The sequence below is a fragment of the Oncorhynchus masou genome, chromosome 30 (assembly GCF_036934945.1).
Source record: "Oncorhynchus masou masou isolate Uvic2021 chromosome 30, UVic_Omas_1.1, whole genome shotgun sequence".
Classification (NCBI taxonomy): Eukaryota; Metazoa; Chordata; class Actinopteri; order Salmoniformes; family Salmonidae; genus Oncorhynchus; species Oncorhynchus masou.
This window is the reverse complement of record NC_088241.1, coordinates 63,255,629-63,276,099: the sequence shown is the minus strand read 5'-3', so window position 1 is coordinate 63,276,099 and position 20,471 is coordinate 63,255,629. Positions and strand designations below refer to the sequence as shown.

The window sequence follows — 20,471 nt, the reverse complement described above, 5'->3', positions numbered from 1 at the left end:
GACCCTAAGCACACAGCCAAGACAACGCAGGAGTGGCTTTGGGACAGGTCTCTGAATGTCCTTGAGTGGCACAACCAGTGCCCGGACTTGATACATACTCATACAACTCTGGAGAGACCTGAAAATAGCTGTGCAGCAACGCTCCACATTCAACCTGACATAACTTGAGAGGATCTGCAGAGAAGAATGGGAGAAACTCCCCAAATACAGGTGTGCCAAGCTTGTAATGTCATACCCAAGAAGACTTGATGAGGTAATCACTGCCAAAAATGATTCAACAAAGTACTGAGTAAAGGTTCTGAATACTTATGGAAACGTAATAAATCTGTTTTTTTTTATTTTTAAAAACGAGCAAAAATGTCTAAAAACTTGTTATGTCATTATGGGGTATTGTGATGTCATTTTGGGCTATTGTGATGTCATTTTGGGCTATTGTGATGTCATTTTAGGCTATTGTGTGTAGATTGATGAGGGGGAACAAACAAGGTCATTGTAACGGCCCTTGTTGGTGGTAGAAAGAGTAGACCAAGGCACAGCGTGGAAAGTGTTCATGATTTTAATTAAAAAATAATACAAAATAAAAATATTGAAAATGCACAGTTTTGTCAGGCAACAGTAACTAAACAGAAAACAAGATCCCACAATCTAATGGTGGGGAAAAAAGGGCTGCCTAAGTATGATCCCCAATCAGAGACAACGATAGACAGCTGCCTCTGATTGGGAACCACACTCGGCCAAAAACAAAGAAACAGAAGACATAGAATTTCCCACCCAAGTCACACCCTGACCTAACCAAACATAGAGAATAATAAGTATCTCTAAGGTCAGGGCGTGACAGTAATACATTTTAGAATAAGGCTGTAAAGTAACAACATTTGGAAAAAGTTAAGGGGTCTGAATATATACACACAAGCTCACAGAATGGGACCGCTCAGTGCTGAAACACGTAAAAACTGTCTGTCCTCACTACCGAGTTCCAAATTGCCTCTGGAAGCAACGTCAGCACAATAACTGTTTGTCGGGAGCTTCATGAAACTGTTTTCCATGGCCGAGCAGATGCACACAAGCCTAAGAACACCATGCGCAATGCCAAGCGTCGGCTGGAGTGGTCTAAAGCTCGCCGCCATTGGACTCTGGAGTAGTGATTAATTACTCTTCACCATCTGGCAGTCCGACGGACAAATTTGGGTTTCGAAGATGCCAGGAGATCGCTACTTGCCCCAATGCATAGTGCCAACTGTAAAGTTTGGTGGAGGAGGAATAATGGTCTGGGGCTGTTTTTCATGGTTTGGGATAGGACCTTTAGTTCCAGTGAAATTGTTTAATTTACCCCTGTTTCTCCCAAATTTCATGGTATCCAGTTGTTAGTAATTACTATCTTGTCTCATCGCTACAACTCCCGTACGGGCTGGGAGAGACGAAGGCCGAAAGCCATGCGTCCTCCGAAACACAACCCAACCAAGCCTCACTGATTCTTAACACAGCGCGCATCCAACCCAGAAGCCAGCCGCACCAATGTGTCGGAGGAAACACCATGCACTTTGGTTAGCGTGCACTGCACCCGGTCCGCCACAGGAGCGGCTGGTGCGCGATGAGACAAGGATATCCCTACGGGCCAAACCCTCCCTAACCCAGACGACGCTAGGCCAATTGTGGGTCGCTCCACGGACCTCCCGGTCGCGGCCGGCTGCGACAGAGCCTGGGCACAAACCCAGAGTCTCTGGTGCCACAGCTAGCGCTGCGATGCAGTGCCCGAGACCATTGCGCCACCCGGGAGGCCGAAGGTAAATGTTTTAACACTACAGCATACAATTACATTCTAGAGGATTCTGTGATTCCAACTTTGTGGCAACAGTTTGGGGAACGCCCTTTCCTGTTTCAGCATGACAATGCCCCCATGCACAAAGCGAGGTACATTCCAAAATGGTTGGTTAAGGTCGGTGTGGAAGAACTTGGCTGACCTGCACAGAGCCCTGACTTCAACCCCATGAAACACCTTTAGGATGAATTGGAACGCCGACTGTGAGCCAGGCCTAATCGCTCAACATCAGTGCCTGACCTCACTAACGTTCTTGTGGCTGAATGGAAGCAAGTCCCCGCAGCAATGAATCAACATCTAGTGGAAAGCCTTCCCAGAATAGTGGAGGCTGTTATAGCAGCAATGTTCCAACATCTAGTGGAAAGCCTTCCCAGAAGAGTAGAGGCTGTTATAACAGCAAAGGGGGGACCAACTCCATATTAATGCCCATGATTTTGGAACGAGATATTCGATGAATAGGTGTCCACATACTTTTGCGATTGTTGGATAACTGTTACAGTGCCATTTTGTTTGTTAAATGGCTCTGTTACAACAATTTCTTGCTTTCTGTTTTTTTTAAATATATATATATAAATGATATATAGAATATATATATATATATAGAAATGAAAAAGTGTACCTGTTTGACATTTTACTGCATTATTAGGAGCTAGTAGCATAAGCATTTCGCTGAACCCGTTATGACATCAGCGAAACTTTGTACGCGACCAATAAAGTTTGATTTGATTTTTATCTACTACACACGGCTGATTGGTTGATGATCTGTATTGGTCTGTCTTGTCCTTTAACCACAGTACAGACTCAATGTAACAGGACCAGATTTCAAAACAGATTATATCAGACTCAGATTATTAAGAAAATGAAAAACATTTTTAATCAATAAGCACCAATGATTTTATAAAATATACTCACTTATAATTGATAAAATCTCTTATGAATTTCATAAGTTATAACTTTTTTGTGGTGAATTGCTATGTGATTGGTGGAAATAATGTTTAATGAAGTCACATCTAACTAGCTACCTATCGAATCAAAATTCTAGCGCCATAACAGGAATGCTGTACAACGAAATTACAAAAAACTAAAACAGTCCCTGACAAAAAAACTATAAATTACATACTTAACCTTAATAATTTGATTCATTCACGTTTATGTGTAGTTACGGTATAAATAAGATGTTGAATTGAAATGAAATACTGAGAGAAATTGTTGCTCAAATGAGAAATCACTGGACGTAGAAACACATCTAATATAGTAGTGCATCAGCATTTCTTTACTGAACACCTTTGTAGAATATGGGTGTTATGCATGTGAAATATGCTATTGGCCCTGGTCTAATGGAACAAACATTTCTTAAAGAATGACCCAATAGGACAAATGATAAACATGGCCAATCACTGGAAGACGAAAGGTGACATCTTGAGTAGGAGAAACATCTGTAGTGAGAAATAATCTTGAAAGTTGGCTTTGAAAAACTCCGCAAAGCCATGATTTGGAGCTGGTATTGACAGACAAGTATCAGTCATCTCATCTCAGTCAGTCAATCAACCAACCAATCAGAGGATGGGAGAGGAGGAATATGTTCATGACGATGATGAAATGTTCATAAAGGAATGTACATATATTTGACACCTTTCCAGAGTGATAAGATGAGAGCAGATGAATGTGGAGGAGGACGGAGCGGTCTGTTAAACATTCTCTCTGGTCTCGATGCAGAGGACCACGAACTGGTTGCTACAGCTTTGTGCTTGCTGTCCCAGGAGGAAGCCTGAAGCTAGATTGGACGACTGGCCCATGATGGACATGTTGTCAGACTGCCACGAATCGCAGGACCGGTCTACCAACAGGTTGCCAAACGTATTAGAGCCATGCCAGATGCTCTTCTTCGGCCTGCGGGAGAGATAGATACATATATAATGGGAGGGTGTATGGATACAGCACATACAGAGGCACATGTACACATCAACACACACATTAAAGTCATACTGGCATACATAACAGACAAACACCAATAAATAGTTTAAATCCCCTACCATGAAAAAAATCTAAAAAAACAAACATAATGGGACTTGAACAAATTACAAGATATTGAATTAAAATGCAATATCTTAATACAAATTTAAAAAAATATTGAATTAAAAGTTACAGTTTCCGTTGGCACTGAAATCCCGTCCTACAGATGCGACCTCAACATAACAGATGACATCAATCATATACTTTTTTTGTGCCCAGGCTCTATCTATTCATACACGTTCTCAAATAAGACCTCGCCACAAACTAGGAAAGCGTCTGTTTGAAAAACATCTATAAAAAAAGCCACTTTGGAGCCACAATTGCCAGCCTCTAGTCTCTGGTTTGTCGGGGCTGATGAATTCAACGAGGCGGTATGTAAATAGAAGCAGTAGAATGTGGGTGGACGCGGGCTGAAACACACAACGCTACAACCCTCAGTGTCTGGATTGCGGGTTGTGCTATCCTGCACTTTGTGGAAACAGCCATGTGTGTTCCCCTCCGTCCCTCATGCCCACGTTCTTCCAAACCCATTTGTCATTTGGTGAAGCGGCTTTTGGGTCAGGCGGGAAAGATGAGGGGTGGATGAGGATGTTTATGTAGTCTTTACTATTCAGACAGAGATATAGTATGAGGGCAACCTAGACTTCACCACTCAGACCCCTACACACACACACACACACACACACACACACACACACAGACACACGCACGCACGCACGCACGCACGCACGCACGCACGCACACATGCACGCACACACGCACCAGAAGGGGTCTGCCAGTACGTCCCGTCCGTCGAAGGAGTAGATTGGGATGTTTGATGGGAATTTGCCTCCACCCCCAGTGAAGATAGACTTGTAGTTAGTGAACAAAATGTCCCCCTGTGGATACAGAATGAGTTGAGTTGACACTTCATTTTGTTTAACAATCGTCTTAGATGATCTTAAGATGAGAGAGGTTGGCTTACCCTGAGGTTGGTTATGGGGTAGCTCTCTCTGAACCTCTGGGGGACCAGGTCTTTATTGATCGTGTGGATTTTTGAGGATACGAAGCCTCGGTAGTTGGCAGGCAGACCCATGGCCATGGCCTGGTCATAGCACCGCTTGTCTATCATGTCGTCGCCACCAAAGTTCCCTGTGTAGGGTTGGTTCAGGGCCACCAGGTTGAGCTGAGGAAGAGACCGAGGATTAGAGATGCTTGTCTGTCATGTTGTCTCCACCAAAGTTCCCTGTGTAGGGTTGGTTCAGGGCCACCAGGTTGAGCTGAGGAAGAGACCGAGGATTAGAGATGCTTGTCTATCATGTCGTTGGTTCCCTGTGTAGGGTTGGTTTAGGGCCACCAGGTTGAGCTGAGGAAGAGACCGAGGATTAGAGATGCTTGTCTATCATTTTCCCTGTGTAGGGTTGGTTCAGGGCCACCAGGTTGAGCTGAGGAAGAGACCGAGGATTAGAGATGCTCCATTTGGTGTGTATTCTAAACCACCACCTCGTTCAGAGTGATCCTTCCGCTACTCCAGGTGGTCAAGGTAACCAAACAAAAACGTCATAACTGACGTGTGGCGGCAGGTAGCCTAGCGATTAAAGTAAATGTTATGCTTGATCTGAAAATGTGGTCGGAGGCGTCGTATGGATGATGTGACGCAATTTCGGAGCCTTTGGAGGCTTGCAGAGGCCAAATTGAGTCCGCATTGCCGACATCGCCGGGCGCCTGTCAAATGTTGCAACAATGCTGAGGGCTTCGCATTGACATGATTGGTTGACGGTAGGTGAGAGCTGGAGGTCCTGTATTAACACGAACTCACTTCCTTGACAACTTCCTTCACAATCGCTCTGCTCCACGAAGCACAAGAAGTATGAAGGTCCTGAGTTCTGCAGAGGCCCTCTCACAGGAAAATGCTGCACGGCCAATGCAGACATCAGATTGACCATGCAGAGCCCTTTAAGAGAGTTGGGCCAGTAACCGAACGGTCGCTGGTTCGAATTCCTGAGCACACTAGGTGAAAAACCTCCTGACGTACCCTTGAGCAAGACACTTCTCAACAATAACAAATTACTAAAATGTTAAAAAATAATAATAATGTGCACATTCACAAACACACACAAATGTTAAGTCATCAACAGTATCATTCTCATCTCTCTTAGGTGACGGTCTTGGTACAGAATGGACTGTCTGCAACTGTGGAATCTCTAAAACTCGAACCTGGGCAGTCCTTCAACGACAGCACACAGATAGTAATTTAATCCAAAAGTAGAATACTCAAACCACTGCTAAATCACATTTAGACTCCAGTTCATTTTGTGGCCAGACTTGAGCCAAACCAATGACTTGTTTTCACGAACAATAACAAAAGGTTTAACTTGTTCCCCCCTCGGTTTTTCTCCTTTTTGGTATCTAGAAGTTTTCTAACTACTAACGAGGGAGCAGAAAGTTTACATGTATTTTGATTGACTGTTTCTTGGCTCCAGTGCAAAGTTTCATAAAACAACACCGGTGAAACAAAAGTTGAAGTAAAGATGTGAGTAAGAATACAGAAGTGTAAATAAAGACTGTTTAAAAAAAACTTTATTGTTCCTCTATGAAATAACAACAGCTAACTTTGGAATCTTGTCATTTTTTTGTCAACAAACTTACCCCATATCTTCTGGCGGTGCCTGGCTGAGCCTAAGGAGGCAAACGTTTGTTACTAACTGGATTACAATCAGCAATCACACATCATATTCTGCAATAAGCATCCCTTAAATGGAGATCTACAATGCACTTTCACGTAAACAATCCATTGAGGACAATGGGAGACATGAGCAGACAATTCAATTCAATCGAACATGTCCCATCCTCATCTCTACTGTCCTTACCGTGTCAGGTAGAGGGATATTGACTGGGCGGTAGATCAAGTTACCAAGCTGTGCAAGACAGAGACACAGGAAAACACCAAACATATCAGATATATTCACAGCTCACTATTGACACACTATTGACACATGGACACATGGAGGACAGGGACCAGAGAGACCAGAGACACATGGAGGACAGAGACCAGAGAGACATGGAGGACAGGGACCAGAGAGACATGGAGGACAGGGACCAGAGAGACCAGAGAGACATGGAGGACAGGGACCAGAGAGACCAGGCACCAGAGACATGGAGGACAGGGACCAGAGAGACCATGGAGGACAGGGAGAGACATGGAGGACAGACCAGAGACATGGAGGACAGGAACCAGAGAGACATGGAGGACAGGGACCAGAGAGACATGGAGGACAGGGACCAGAGAGACATGGAGGACAGGGACCAGAGAGACATGGAGGACAGGGACCAGAGAGACATGGAGGACAGGGACAGAGAGACATGGAGGACAGGGACCAGAGAGACATGGAGGACAGGGAGGCACCAGAGAGACATGGAGGACAGGAACCAGAGAGACATGGAGGACAGGGACCAGAGACATGGAGGACAGGCACCAGAGAGACATGGAGGACAGGGACCAGAGAGACATGGAGGACAGGGACCAGAGGGAGGACAGGGACCAGAGACACATGGAGGACAGGGACCAGAGAGACATGGAGGACAGGGACCAGAGAGACATGGAGGACAGGGACCAGAGACACATGGAGGACAGGGACCAGAGAGGAGGACATGGAGGACAGGGACCAGAGACACATGGAGGAGACATGGAGGACAGGGACCAGAGACCATGGAGGACAGGGAGACCATAGAGACATGGAGGACAGGGACCAGAGAGACATGGAGAGACATGGAGGACAGGGACCAGAGAGACCAGGGACCAGAGACACATGGAGGACAGGGACCAGAGAGACCAGAGACATGGAGGACAGGGACCAGAGAGACATGGAGGACAGGGACCAGAGAGACATGGAGGACAGAGACCAGAGAGACATGGAGGACAGGGACCAGAGACACATGGAGGACAGGGACCAGAGAGACACATGGAGGACAGGGACCAGAGAGACATGGAGGACATGGACCAGAGGGACAGGGACCAGAGACACATGGAGGACAGGGACCAGAGACACATGGAGGACAGGGACCAGAGACATGGAGGACAGGGACCAGAGAGGAGGACAGGGACCAGAGGGACCAGAGAGACATGGAGGACAGGGACAGGGACCAGAGAGACCAGAGAGACATGGAGGACAGGGACCAGAGAGACATGGAGGACAGGAACATGGAGGAGACCAGAGAGACATGGAGGACAGGGAGGACATGGAGACCAGAGAGACATGGAGGACAGGGACCAGAGAGACATGGAGGACAGGGACCAGAGAGACATGGAGGACAGGGACCAGAGACACCATGGAGGACAGGGACCAGAGAGACATGGAGGACAGGGACCAGAGAGACATGGAGGAGGGACCAGAGACACATGAGGACAGGGACCAGAGACACATGGAGGACAGGGACCAGAGAGACATGGAGGACAGGGACCAGAGAGACATGGAGGACAGGGACCAGAGAGATATGGAGGACAGGGACCAGAGAGACATGGAGGACAGGGACAGAGAGACATGGAGGACAGGGACCAGAGAGACATGGAGGACAGGGACCAGAGACACATGGAGGACAGGGACCAGAGACACATGGAGGACAGGGACCAGAGACCACATGGAGGACATGGACCAGACATGGAGGACAGGAACCAGAGAGACCAGAGACACATGGAGGACAGGGACCAGAGACACATGGAGGACATGGAGGACATGGAGGACAGGGACCAGAGACACATGAGGACAGGGACCAGAGAGACATGAGACCAGAGAGACATGGAGGACAGGGACCAGAGAGACATTGAGGACATGGAGGACAGGGACAGGACCAGAGAGACATGACCAGAGAGACATGGAGGACATTGGAGGACAGGGACCAGAGAGACATGGAGGACAGGGACATGGAGGACAGGACCAGAGACATGGAGGACAGGGACCAGAGAGACCAGAGACACATGGAGGACAGGGACCAGAGAGACATTGAGGACATGGAGGACAGGGACCAGAGAGACCAGAGAGACAGGGACCAGAGAGACATGAGGACATGGAGGACAGGGACCAGGACCAGAGACCAGAGACAGACATGGAGGACAGGGACAGGAACCAGAGACAGAGGACCAGAGAGACATGGAGGACATGGAGACATGGAGGACAGGAACCAGAGACACATGGAGGACAGGACAGGGACCAGAGACACATGGAGGACAGGGACCAGAGACACATGGAGGACATGGAGACATGGAGGACAGGAACCAGAGAGACCAGAGACACACGGAGGACAGGGACCAGAGACACATGGAGGACATGGAGACATGGAGGACAGGGACCGGAGAGACCAGAGAGACATGGAGGACAGGGACCAGAGACACATGGAGGACAGGGACCAGAGACACATGGAGGACATGGAGACTTGGAGGACAGGGAGACATGGAGGACAGGGACCAGAGAGACATTGAGGACATGGAGGACAGGGACCAGGAGACCATGGAGGACAGGGACCAGAGACACATGGGACAGGACAGGGAGACATGGAGGACAGGGACCAGAGAGACCAGAGACATGGAGGACAGGGACCAGAGACACATGGAGGACAGGGACCAGGAGGACAGGGACACAGAGACACATGGAGGAGGACATGGAGGACATGGAGGACATGGAGACATGGAGGACAGGGAGAGACATGGAGGACAGGACCAGAGACATGGAGGACAGAGAGAGAGACATGGAGGACAGGGACCAGAGAGACATTGAGGACATGGAGGACAGGGACCAGAGAGACATTGAGGACATGGAGGACAGGGACCGGAGAGACCAGAGAGACATGGAGGACAGGGACCAGAGAGACATGGAGGACAGGGACCAGAGAGATGGAGGACATGGAGGACAGGGACCAGAGAGACATGGAGGACATGGAGGACAGGGACCAGGACACATGGAGGACAGGGACAGAGAGACATGGAGGACAGGGACCAGAGAGACATGGAGGACAGGGACCAGAGAGACATTGAGGACATGGAGGACAGGGACCAGAGAGACATGGAGGACAGGAACCAGAGAGACATGGAGGACAGGGACCAGAGAGACATGGAGGACAGGGACCAGAGAGACATGGAGGACAGGAACCAGAGAGACATGGAGGACAGGAACCAGAGAGACATGGAGGACAGGGACCAGAGAGACATGGAGGACAGGGACCAGAGAGACCATGGAGGACAGGAACCAGGGACCAGAGAGACATGGAGGACAGGGACCAGAGAGACATGGAGGACAGGGACCAGAGAGACATGGAGGACAGGCACCAGAGAGACATGGAGGACAGGCACCAGAGAGACATGGAGGACAGAGACCAGAGAGACATGGAGGACAGGAACCAGAGAGAGGACATGGAGGACAGGCACCAGACATGGAGGACAGACCAGAGAGACATGGAGGACAGGAACCAGAGAGACATGGAGGACAGGCACCAGAGAGACATGGAGGACAGGGACCAGAGAGACATGGAGGACAGGCACCAGAGAGACCAGAGAGACATGGAGGACAGAGACCAGAGATGCTACTGTACCAGGACCTCCTTCCATCCCTCTTGTACCCGGATGTAGAGTTTGCCTGTCCCCGTGGTGATGAAGCTCAGGGTCCCCTCTCTGCTGTTCATCGTCCTTTGCATCATGACCTCGCTGGAAGGAAACGTCTCCATCTAAAGGAAAAACACAGGAGAGAAGCACCTTTTGAGATTGGAAGGAAATATCTATGACTGTTTATAACACTGTAATTGTTGGGGAGACACTGGCTCGAGTGATTGAGGAGACGACAGTCATTTTATCTCCAGACACTGGTCAGGGCAATTGAGGAAGACAGACATTTTATCTGTAGTGTGTCTGGGGTTATTTGATGATGGTCGTGTGATTACGTAACAAGGATTACTACATGATGTTACAGGATTGACAATTGATGGTATGACTGGATGACATTATGATGTGACAGGGACGGATAAGTGATGGAATAACGGAGGGGGCAGACTGACTCACCACGGCAGAGGCCCCAGGAGGTCCAGCTGGGCCAGGGGGGCCTTGAGGTCCAGGGATGGTCACAGCTGGAATTACAAAAAATGGGAGACAAACAAACGTAACATTTTATTATGAGAAGCTAGTGAGCATATTACACTATACAGCAAATGCCACAAAGGGTGACCGCAAATCTTACCTGGAGAGGGTGCTCCGGGGTGTCCAGGAGGCCCTTGGGGGCCTTCAGGGCCAGGTCTTCCATACCCCGGAGTACCTGGAGACCCCGGAATACCTGGATGGCCAGGGGGCCCCATAACAGTTTCTCCTTGAGGGCCCTGAAACAGACCCAGTGCTTTAGCAGATATTTATCTAGAGTCATTTTACCTTGAATGAATATTTAAACCCCATGACTCTGTGAGGTTATTTAAACCCCATGACTCTGTGAGGTTATTTAAACCCCATGACTCTGTGAGGTTATTTAAACCCCATGACTCTGAGAGGATTATTTAAACCCTTGATGACTCTGGAGGTTATTTAAACCCCATGACTCTGTGAGGTTATTTAAACCCCATGACTCTGTGAGGTTATTTAAACCCCATGACTCTGTGAGGTTATTTAAACCCCATGACTCTGTGAGGTTATTTAAACCCCATGACTCTGTGAGGTTATTTAAACCCCATGACTCTGTGAGGTTATTTAAACCCCATGACTCTGTGAGGTTATTTAAACCCCATGACTCTGTGAGGTTATTTAAACCCCATGACTCTGAGAGGTTATTTAAACCCCATGACTCTGAGAGGTTATTTAAACCCCATGACTCTGTGAGGTTATTTAAACCCCATGACTCTGTGAGGTTATTTAAACCCCATGACTCTGTGAGGTTATTTAAACCCCATGACTCTGTGAGGTTATTTAAACCCCATGACTCTGTGAGGTTATTTAAACCCCATGACTCTGTGAGGTTATTTAAACCCCATGACTCTGTGAGGTTATTTAAACCCCATGACTCTGTGAGGTTATTTAAACCCCATGACTCTGTGAGGTTATTTAAACCCCATGACTCTTGAGAGGTTATTTAAACCCCATGACTCTGTGAGGTTATTTAAACCCCATGACTCTGTGAGGTTATTTAAGTGGAGCCAGTAGAACAAATCCTATTTTGTTGCAGCATCTGAATTTGAAAGAATTAAAAAATATATATATTTCCTTTCATGTAAACCAGCATTTTACCATTGAGGCCAAATTCAAAATCCTCGCAACAAAAACAACCAAAACGGCTCATTTCAGACATAAATCACCTCGTGCAGCAATTTAGCTCAACTGAAACTCACCAAACATTCTTTAGCTATCTAGCACACCATCAAAAGAGGTCATAGACGGTCTTAACACCCTCAAATTAAGATGACAACGATGATGTACTCATCTCATGTGTCTATGTTGCACGCTGCTCTTCTCAGTAAGTGTAATTGGTCAAAGCTGTGGTGGGTGGGCGTGGCTTTGGGAGAGTGTGGTCTCCACAGAAACGAGACTCACCACCATTCCAGATGTCCCACGCATACCAGGTGGGCCCGGTAACCCGGCCTCCCCCTTCTCCCCCTTGTTCCCCTGTGGACAGACACACAAACTGTGAGAGTTAAGCACGCACACACACACACACACACACACACACAACTCAACTCACCATAGTTCCTTTGGGAAGCCTTATGACTGTAGAAAAAAATACAACATCCATTGAATTATTAAAGATAATAACATGTCTACATGAATAATGAGCATCACGACACATTAGACTACGTATTGTTTATATCAAAGGCAGAACTGAAATGATGCTGTTAGGTAAACAATGATCCATCCAATGTGACTCACGTGGCGGGGCAGGCATCCCAGGGAAGCCCCTCTCCCCCTTGTCCCCTTTGGTCCCAGATGAAGGACACTCCGGCCCCCTACAGGTCAGATAAGGAACAACAGTTGAGCATTAGGCTGTCGCATAAAAGAGAAGACAACAAAGTAATGACAGTGTTGGAACAGACAACGTTTTTGTCTTCTATTTAATATGTTGTATTGGATGCAGCAGGTCTCAGAGGTCTCGTGTTGTGTGTATGATAATAGCACATATCATCAGTTACCATTGATGCTTTCCTTGTCAACAAAACATGTGATGTCATGTCCTTCTTACTACTCACACTTTGTTGAATTCTCAGAGCCATTTATCTGCAAAAGTGAAACAAATATGTTTCAAAGACTTTCCTGAACAGAAATAAGAACAGGGAAATATGAAAGGAGCAGTTGAAGTGACCGTATAGAAACTTCCCATCATGCATTTCAGACAAACTAAAACAAGATGGCTATTATATGTATTTAACATTTGATATTATATATTGCGATGATACATCCTCAGATTCAGAGGTCACATCAGGATGTATCTTTTAATCTATGTATAACAAAATGGCGGTTTAGAAGGATGAAACAATGCAGTAACCACCACTGCCATGGAAGAAAGATGATTTATTCAAGATGGCCCCCCCATGAAAGACAGGAAACGCCAATCACATTTGGCTCATCTCACTTCTGAAAGATCTTACATAGTAAGTAGATTCTTTGGATTATGTTATTTTTGGGAACACAATTAACCTGGTATTTACAAAACAATGACATGGTTATACAATCTGAATGGAATTATTGGACATTACAATGTCTGAAACAGACTTTATATAAAATATTATATAATTTGAATGAATGTTTAATATTCAATCTTGGGGACCATCCTGAATTGTGTTAGTGTCTTCCAACCAACCAATGGAAGAGCAACCCCCCCACCACATGACCACCATGTCCATATGACATGCAGCATGCTGGAAGAGATCCTCAATTCCCACCTGGAATAGGTTAGGGACTATGGATGCTACATGCACATTCCCCTTTTATGATGAAGTAGTAAGGAATACATCACAGAGTAAACGAGTGACCACGAGACAGAGAGAGAGAGAGAGAGAGAGAGAGAGAGAGAGAGAGAGAGAGAGAGAGAGAGTGACAGAGAGGGGGGGAGAGAGAGAGAGGAGAGAGAGAGAGAGGAGAGAGAGAGAGAGAGAGAGAGAGAGAGAGAGGGAGAGAGAGAGAGAGAGAGACAGAGAGACAGAGAGAGAGGGGGGAGAGAGAGAGAGAAATACAAAGTGTGTGTGTGTGTGTGTGTGTGTGTGTGTGTGTGTGTGTGTGTGTGTGTGTGTGTGTGTGTGTGTGTGTGTGTGTGTGTAAGAGAGAGAGAGAGAGAGAGAAATACAAAGTGTGCGTGTGCAGGTGTGTATGTGTTTGCATGCGTGCAAGTGTGTGTGTGTGTGTGTGTGTGTGTGTGTGTGTGTGTGTGTGTGTGTGTGTGTGTGTGTGTGTGTGTGTGTGTGTGTGAGAGATATATATATATATAGAGAGAGAGAAATACAAAGTGTGCGTGTGCAGGTGTGTATGTGTGTGTGTGTGAGAGAGAGGGAGAGAGAGAGAGACAGTGTATAAGACAGTGTATGAATGAATGAGTGTTTGAGAGAGAAAGAGAATACCCCACAGTGACAGACAGACAGGCCTGAGATCAGCCTGCCCAGCTCTATGAGTGGGAGAGAGAGGGAGAGAGAAAGAGAATACCCCACAGTGACAGACAGACAGGCCTGAGATCAGCCTGCCCAGCTCTATGAGTGGGAGAGAGAGGGAGAGAGAGAGAATAGCCCACAGAGACAGACAGACAGGCCTGAGATCAGCCTGCCCAGCTCTATGAGTGGGAGAGAGAGGGAGAGAGAGAGAGAGAATACCCCACAGTGACAGACAGACAGGCCTGAGATCAGCCTGCCCAGCTCTATGAGTGGGAGAGAGAGGGAGAGAGAGAGAGAGAATACCCCACAGTGACAGACAGACAGGCCTGAGATCAGCCTGCCCAGCTCTGTGCTGTCTACCTGTCACTTACGGCCTTTTTGCAGTGCGGTCTGGGAGGGATGGGAAAAACTGTCTGCAAAAAACAAAAGAAAGGGACAGTGAGCAGAACAGCTACAGTACCCGATAATGACATGAACAGCTACAGTACCTGATAATGACATGAACAGCTACAGTACCTGATAATGACACGAACAGCTACAGTACCTGATAATGACATGAACAGCTATAGTACCTGATAATGACATGACCAGCTACAGTACCTGATAATGACATGAACAGCTACAGCACCTGATAATGACATGACCAGCTACAGTAGCTGACAATGACACGAACATCTACAGTACCTGATAATGACACGAACAGCTACAGTACCTGATAATGACATGACCAGCTACAGTACCTGATAATGACATGACCAGCTACAGTACCTGATAATGACATGACCAGCTACAGTACCTGATAATGACATGACCAGCTACAGTACCTGATGATGACATGACCAGCTACTGTACCTAATGACATGAACAGCTACAGTACCTGATAATGACATGACCAGCTACAGTACCTGATAATGACATGACCAGCTACAGTACCTGATAATGACATGACCAGCTACAGTACCTGATGATGACATGACCAGCTACTGTACCTAATGACACGAACAGCTACAGTACCTGATAATGACATGACCAGCTACAGTACCTGATAATGACATGACCAGCTACAGTACCTGATAATGACATGACCAGCTACAGTACCTGATAATGACATGACCAGCTACAGTACCTGATGATGACATGACCAGCTACTGTACCTAATGACATGAACAGCTACAGTACCTGATGATGACATGAACAGCTACAGTACCTGATGATGACATGAACAGCTACAGTACCTGATGATGACATGAATAGCTACAGTACCTGATAATGACATGAACAGCTATAGTACCTGATAATGACATGAACAGCTACAGTACCTGATAATGACATGACCAGCTACAGTACCTGATAATGGCATGAACAGCTACAGTACCTGATAATGACATGAACAGCTATAGTACCTGATAATGACATGAACAGCTACAGTACCTGATAATGACATGAACAGCTACAGTACCTGATAATGGCATGAACAGCTATAGTACCTGATAATGACATGAACAGCTATAGTACCTGATAATGACATGAACAGCTATAGTACCTGATAATGACATGAACAAGCATGGATATAGGAAGGGCTCCCGATTGGCGGGCCACTGGCCCAATCATATCACAAGACCTGGAATTGCACCTTTATTAAAAAAAGGGGGGGTCATACATACTCCTTTGGGACAGTTGAACATTCCGGGACGTCCTGGGGGCCCGGGGGGGCCAGGGGATCCCTGAGAACAGAGAGGGAGAACAAGACAGTGACAGAGGAAGAGGAAAATATTAGAATCACCATTAGAGTTGAATGGGCAACATACTGGTTCAGAGTCACCATTAGAGTTGAATGGGCAACATTCTGGTTCAGAGTCACCATTAGAGTTGAATGGGCAACATACTGGTTCAGAGTCACCATCAGAGTTGAATGGGCAACTGTCAGGACCCGGTTACGAACCTGGGTCTCCGGAATGAAAAACAGTCACTTAACCAACTGAGCCACGAATAGTCAGTAGAACCCAGAAGATGAGGCAGACACAGCAGTACTTAAGACGGTGTATTTAATAAAGTAAAAAGTCCTTCTAATACAAAAATGGCAAATCCAAAAGGTGGAAGGTAAAGCACAAAAAAGCCTCAAGAGATACTCACAAAAAATGAACAAAAACAAAAAAAACAGAATTCCACAGAGCACAGAACTGAGGGAAACAAAGGGTTTAAATATAATCAGGGGAAACGAGGCACAGGTGCAAATAATAATGGGGATCAAGGGAAAAAACACAAGGTCAAAAAGCACAATGGGGGCATCTAGTGAAAAAACACGGAACAACCCTGGCCAAATCCTGACAGAATCCCCCGCCTAGGAACGGCTCCTGATGTTCCTACCAGCTCTCTCGGGGTGGAGGGCCCTGAACTGACGAATGAGGTCAGGGTCCAGTATGTCTTTGGCAGGAACCCAGGAGCGCTCCTCAGGACCGTAGCCTTCCCAGTCCACCAGATACTGCCAGGACCGCTGCACCCGGCGGGAATCCAGTATCCGATGGACGGTATAAGCCGGCTGGCCTCCAATGATACGAGGCGGAGGGGGAGGTCTGTCTGCCGGGACAAGGGGAGAAAAAACAACAGGTTTTAACAAGGAAATGTGAAATGTGGGATTAATCTTAAGGGATCTGGGTAAGTGTAGGCGATAAGAAACTGGGTTAACTCTCCTGGCAACCTTAAAGGGACCGATGTATTTTTGGGACAGCTTGCGAGACTCCACCCGTAGTGGTAAGTCTCTTGTGGAGAGCCAGACTCTCTGGCCGGGGCGCAGGGTAGGCCCGGGACGGCGACGTCTGTTGGCTTGTTGTTGGTACCTCTGTGAGGAACGCATAAGATTAAGACGGGTCTTCCTCCACATAAGCCGACAGCGTCTGACGAACTTCAAGGCTGAAGGCACTCTGACTTCTGCCTCCTGGTCCGGGAACAATGGAGGAGCATAGCCAAACTGACACTCGTGCGGGACATACCAGTGGAGGAGGAGCGCAAGGTGTTGTGCGCGTATTCGGCCCAAACAATAAAGGATGACCATGTGGACGGGTTGTCACGAGTCATACATCGGAGGGTGGTTTCCAGCTCTTGATTCATCCTCTCTGTTTGGCCGTTGGACTCCGGATGGTACCCTGAAGATAGACTGGCAGAAGCCCCCATGAGTTGGCAGAAGGCCTTCCAAAACCTTGAGGCGAACTGGGGACCTCTGTCAGAAACCATATCTTGAGGAATGCCGAAGACTCGGAACACATGATTAATTACCAACTCAGCCGTTTCCTTGGCAGAAGGTAACTTAGTCAGAGGGACGAACCTGGCCGCCTTTGAAAACCTGTCGATTATGACTAGGATAGTAGTATTGCCATGGGATGGAGGAAGTCCAGTAATAAAGTCCAATGAGATATGGGACCAGGGTCTGTGGGGAACAGGTAAAGGAAGGAGTCCTTGAGGGCGGAGGTGAGAAGAAGATTTGCCCTGGCAGCACACGGGACAGGCATTGACGAAAGTGGCAACGTCTTCTCTTATGGTAGGCCACCAGAACTTACGCTGGATGAACTCCAAGGTGCGACCTACGCCCGGATGACAGGTGAGGCGAGAGGAGTGCCCCCACAGAAGGACCTGAGTCCTCACTGCCTTGGGGACAAACAACCGATTGGCAGGACCTCCTTTCGGGTCCGGTTCGCTAGCTTGAGCACGTCTCACGGTATCCTCAACTTGCCACGAGATCGGAGCCACAATCTTAGCAGCAGGAAGGACAGGCATGTCCGTGTCATCTCGAATGGCAGGAGCGTAGACTCGGGACAGGGCATCCGGTTTGAGATTCTTCGACCCGGGCCGATAGGTGAGGATAAACTGGAATCGATTGAAGAAAAGAGACCATCTAGCTTGTCTAGAGTTCAACCGCTTCGCCTGCTGGATATACTCCAGATTTTTGTGGTCCGTAAGCACTTGAAACGGGTGAGAAGCCCCCTCGAGCCAGTGTCTCCATTCCTTCAATGCCATCTTAACCGCTAGGAGTTCACGATCCCCCACATCGTAGTTCCTCTCAGTCGGGGTAAGCCGGTGTGAGAAGAAAGCGCACGGATGAAGCTTCTTGTCTTCACCCCTCTGAGACAGGACAGCTCCAACACCAACCTCTGATGCGTCTACCTCCACCACAAATGGTTCATCCGTAGTCGGTAGTATCAGGATGGGAGCAGAGAGAACGCGCTGCTTGAGTCCTTGGAAGGCCGTCTCAGCTTCTCTTCCCCACAAAAACCTTGCATTGCCACCCTTGGTTAAAGCTGAGAGAGGGGCTGCCACCAAGCTGAAGTTCTTGATGAACTTGCGGTAAAAGTTTGTGAAGCCCAGGAAACACTGAACTTCCTTAACGGATTTGGGGGTGGGCTAATCTGCTACCGCCCCTACCTTCCTGGGGTCCATTTGGACTCGACCGGGTTCCACTACAAATCCCAGGAATTGTACTCGGGATGAATGGAATTCACATTTTTCCGGCTTAACGTACAGATGGCTGTCCAGGAGGCGTTTGAGTACTTGTCTGACATGCTTAGTGTGTTCTTGAAGGGAGCTCGAAAAGATGAGGATGTCATCCAAGTAAACGAACACAAATATGTTAAGCATATCCCTAAGCACATCGTTTATGAGCGCTTGGAACACCGCTGGGGCGTTGGTCAGGCCGAAGGGCATCACCAAGTATTCATAGTGACCAGTAGGCGTGTTGAAAGCGGTCTTCCACTCGTCACCAGGTCTGATCCGCACAAGATGGTATGCGTTCCGCAGGTCAAGCTTAGTGAAAACAACTGCTTCCTGGAGCAGCTCGAAGGCTGTGGCCATAAGGGGTAGCGGGTAACGGTTACGGACGGTTATGGCATTGAGTCCCCGGTAGTCGATGCAAGGACGTAATCCACCGTCTTTCTTGGCCACAAAGAAAAACCCTGCTCCCGCCGGGAGGTGGATGGACGCATGAGGCCTGCTTCCAGAGCGTCCTTGATGTAGGTATCCATAGCAGCTCGTTCGGGTGGAGATAGGGAAAAGATCCGACCCCTGGGGGGCAAGTGCCCGGAAACAGGTCGATGGGGCAATCGTAAGGTCTATGGGGTGGTAGCATGGTGGCCCTCTGTTTGCTAAACACCAGTTTGAGGTCATGGTAACACTCGGGAACTCGGGTCAGGTCGATGGATTCTAAAGACTCGGGAGTAGAACTCGGGAATTCTGGAAAATACAAGTAGCTTGGCACGTAGGACCCCACTGCTTGATAGTGCCCACAGACCAGTCGATGTGAGGGTTATGGCTGTGAAGCCAGGGGTATCCAAGGACGAGAGGGAACTCGGAACAGGAGATCAAATGAAAGTTCATCAATTCCTGGTGTTGTGAAACTGAAAGTCGCAAGGAGGTAGTGACATGAGTGACAAGTCCAGATCCCAAAGGGCTTCCATCCAATGTAGTGACCCTCATGGGTTCACTTAGAGGTTCAGAGGGAACGCCATTCTCCTTCGCCCAGACACCATCCATGAAGTTACCTGCGGCTCCAGAGTCTACCAAGGCTTGAAGGTGAAGCTTGTGGTTGTCCCAGGAGAGGGTGACTGGAATGAGCAGACGGGAGTTGGACGGATGGGAGGAGGTTATGTTTCCCGTTACAGTTCCCCCGGTCTGTACGGGACAGAGCGTTTCCCTGGAGCCCGGGACACGTGGAACGGAAATGGCCCGGTTTGCCGCAATATAGACAGCGTCGCTCCCTCATCCGGCGGTCTCTCTCAGCCTGGGAGATGCGTCCAATCTGCATGGGTTCCGATGGAGCCAGCGAGGATAAAGGTGGGGACTCGGAGCTGGGACTGATAGGGGCTAGAGGTCTACGGTTGAGTTCTCTCTCTCTCAGACGCTGGTCAATGCGTGAGGCCAACTTGATCAGGGACTCGAGATTGTCCGGTGGTTCCCGAGTGGCCAGTTCATCTTGGATAGTGTCGGAAAGGCCTTTCAGAAAGCACACCGTGAGCGCCTCGTTGTTCCAGCCACTTGCTGCTGCCACCGTGCGGAACTGGATGGCATAGTCCGTCAC

General features: G+C 48.0%; 1 protein-coding gene across 3 annotated transcripts in view; it reads right to left on the bottom strand.

Annotated features, from left to right (window-relative positions):
* Window positions 1–540: 540 nt before the first annotated feature.
* The window catches only part of LOC135522931 (collagen alpha-1(XVIII) chain-like), a 129,869-nt gene continuing 109,938 nt past the window's right edge, over window positions 541–20,471 (bottom strand). The window contains exons 28-41 of one of the 3 annotated variants that reach the window (XM_064949645.1): window positions 16,072–16,131; window positions 14,779–14,820; window positions 13,016–13,043; window positions 12,699–12,776; window positions 12,514–12,539; window positions 12,366–12,437; window positions 11,032–11,167; window positions 10,857–10,921; window positions 10,394–10,525; window positions 6,682–6,729; window positions 6,461–6,490; window positions 4,797–4,997; window positions 4,595–4,710; window positions 541–3,709 (exon numbers count right to left, since the gene is read on the bottom strand). In XM_064949645.1, coding sequence (XP_064805717.1) covers window positions 3,508–3,709; window positions 4,595–4,710; window positions 4,797–4,997; window positions 6,461–6,490; window positions 6,682–6,729; window positions 10,394–10,525; window positions 10,857–10,921; window positions 11,032–11,167; window positions 12,366–12,437; window positions 12,514–12,539; window positions 12,699–12,776; window positions 13,016–13,043; window positions 14,779–14,820; window positions 16,072–16,131 — 1,236 coding nt within the window. In that variant the 3' untranslated portion in view covers window positions 541–3,507. The other 2 variants (XM_064949646.1, XR_010452745.1) reach the window with 2 other exon arrangements.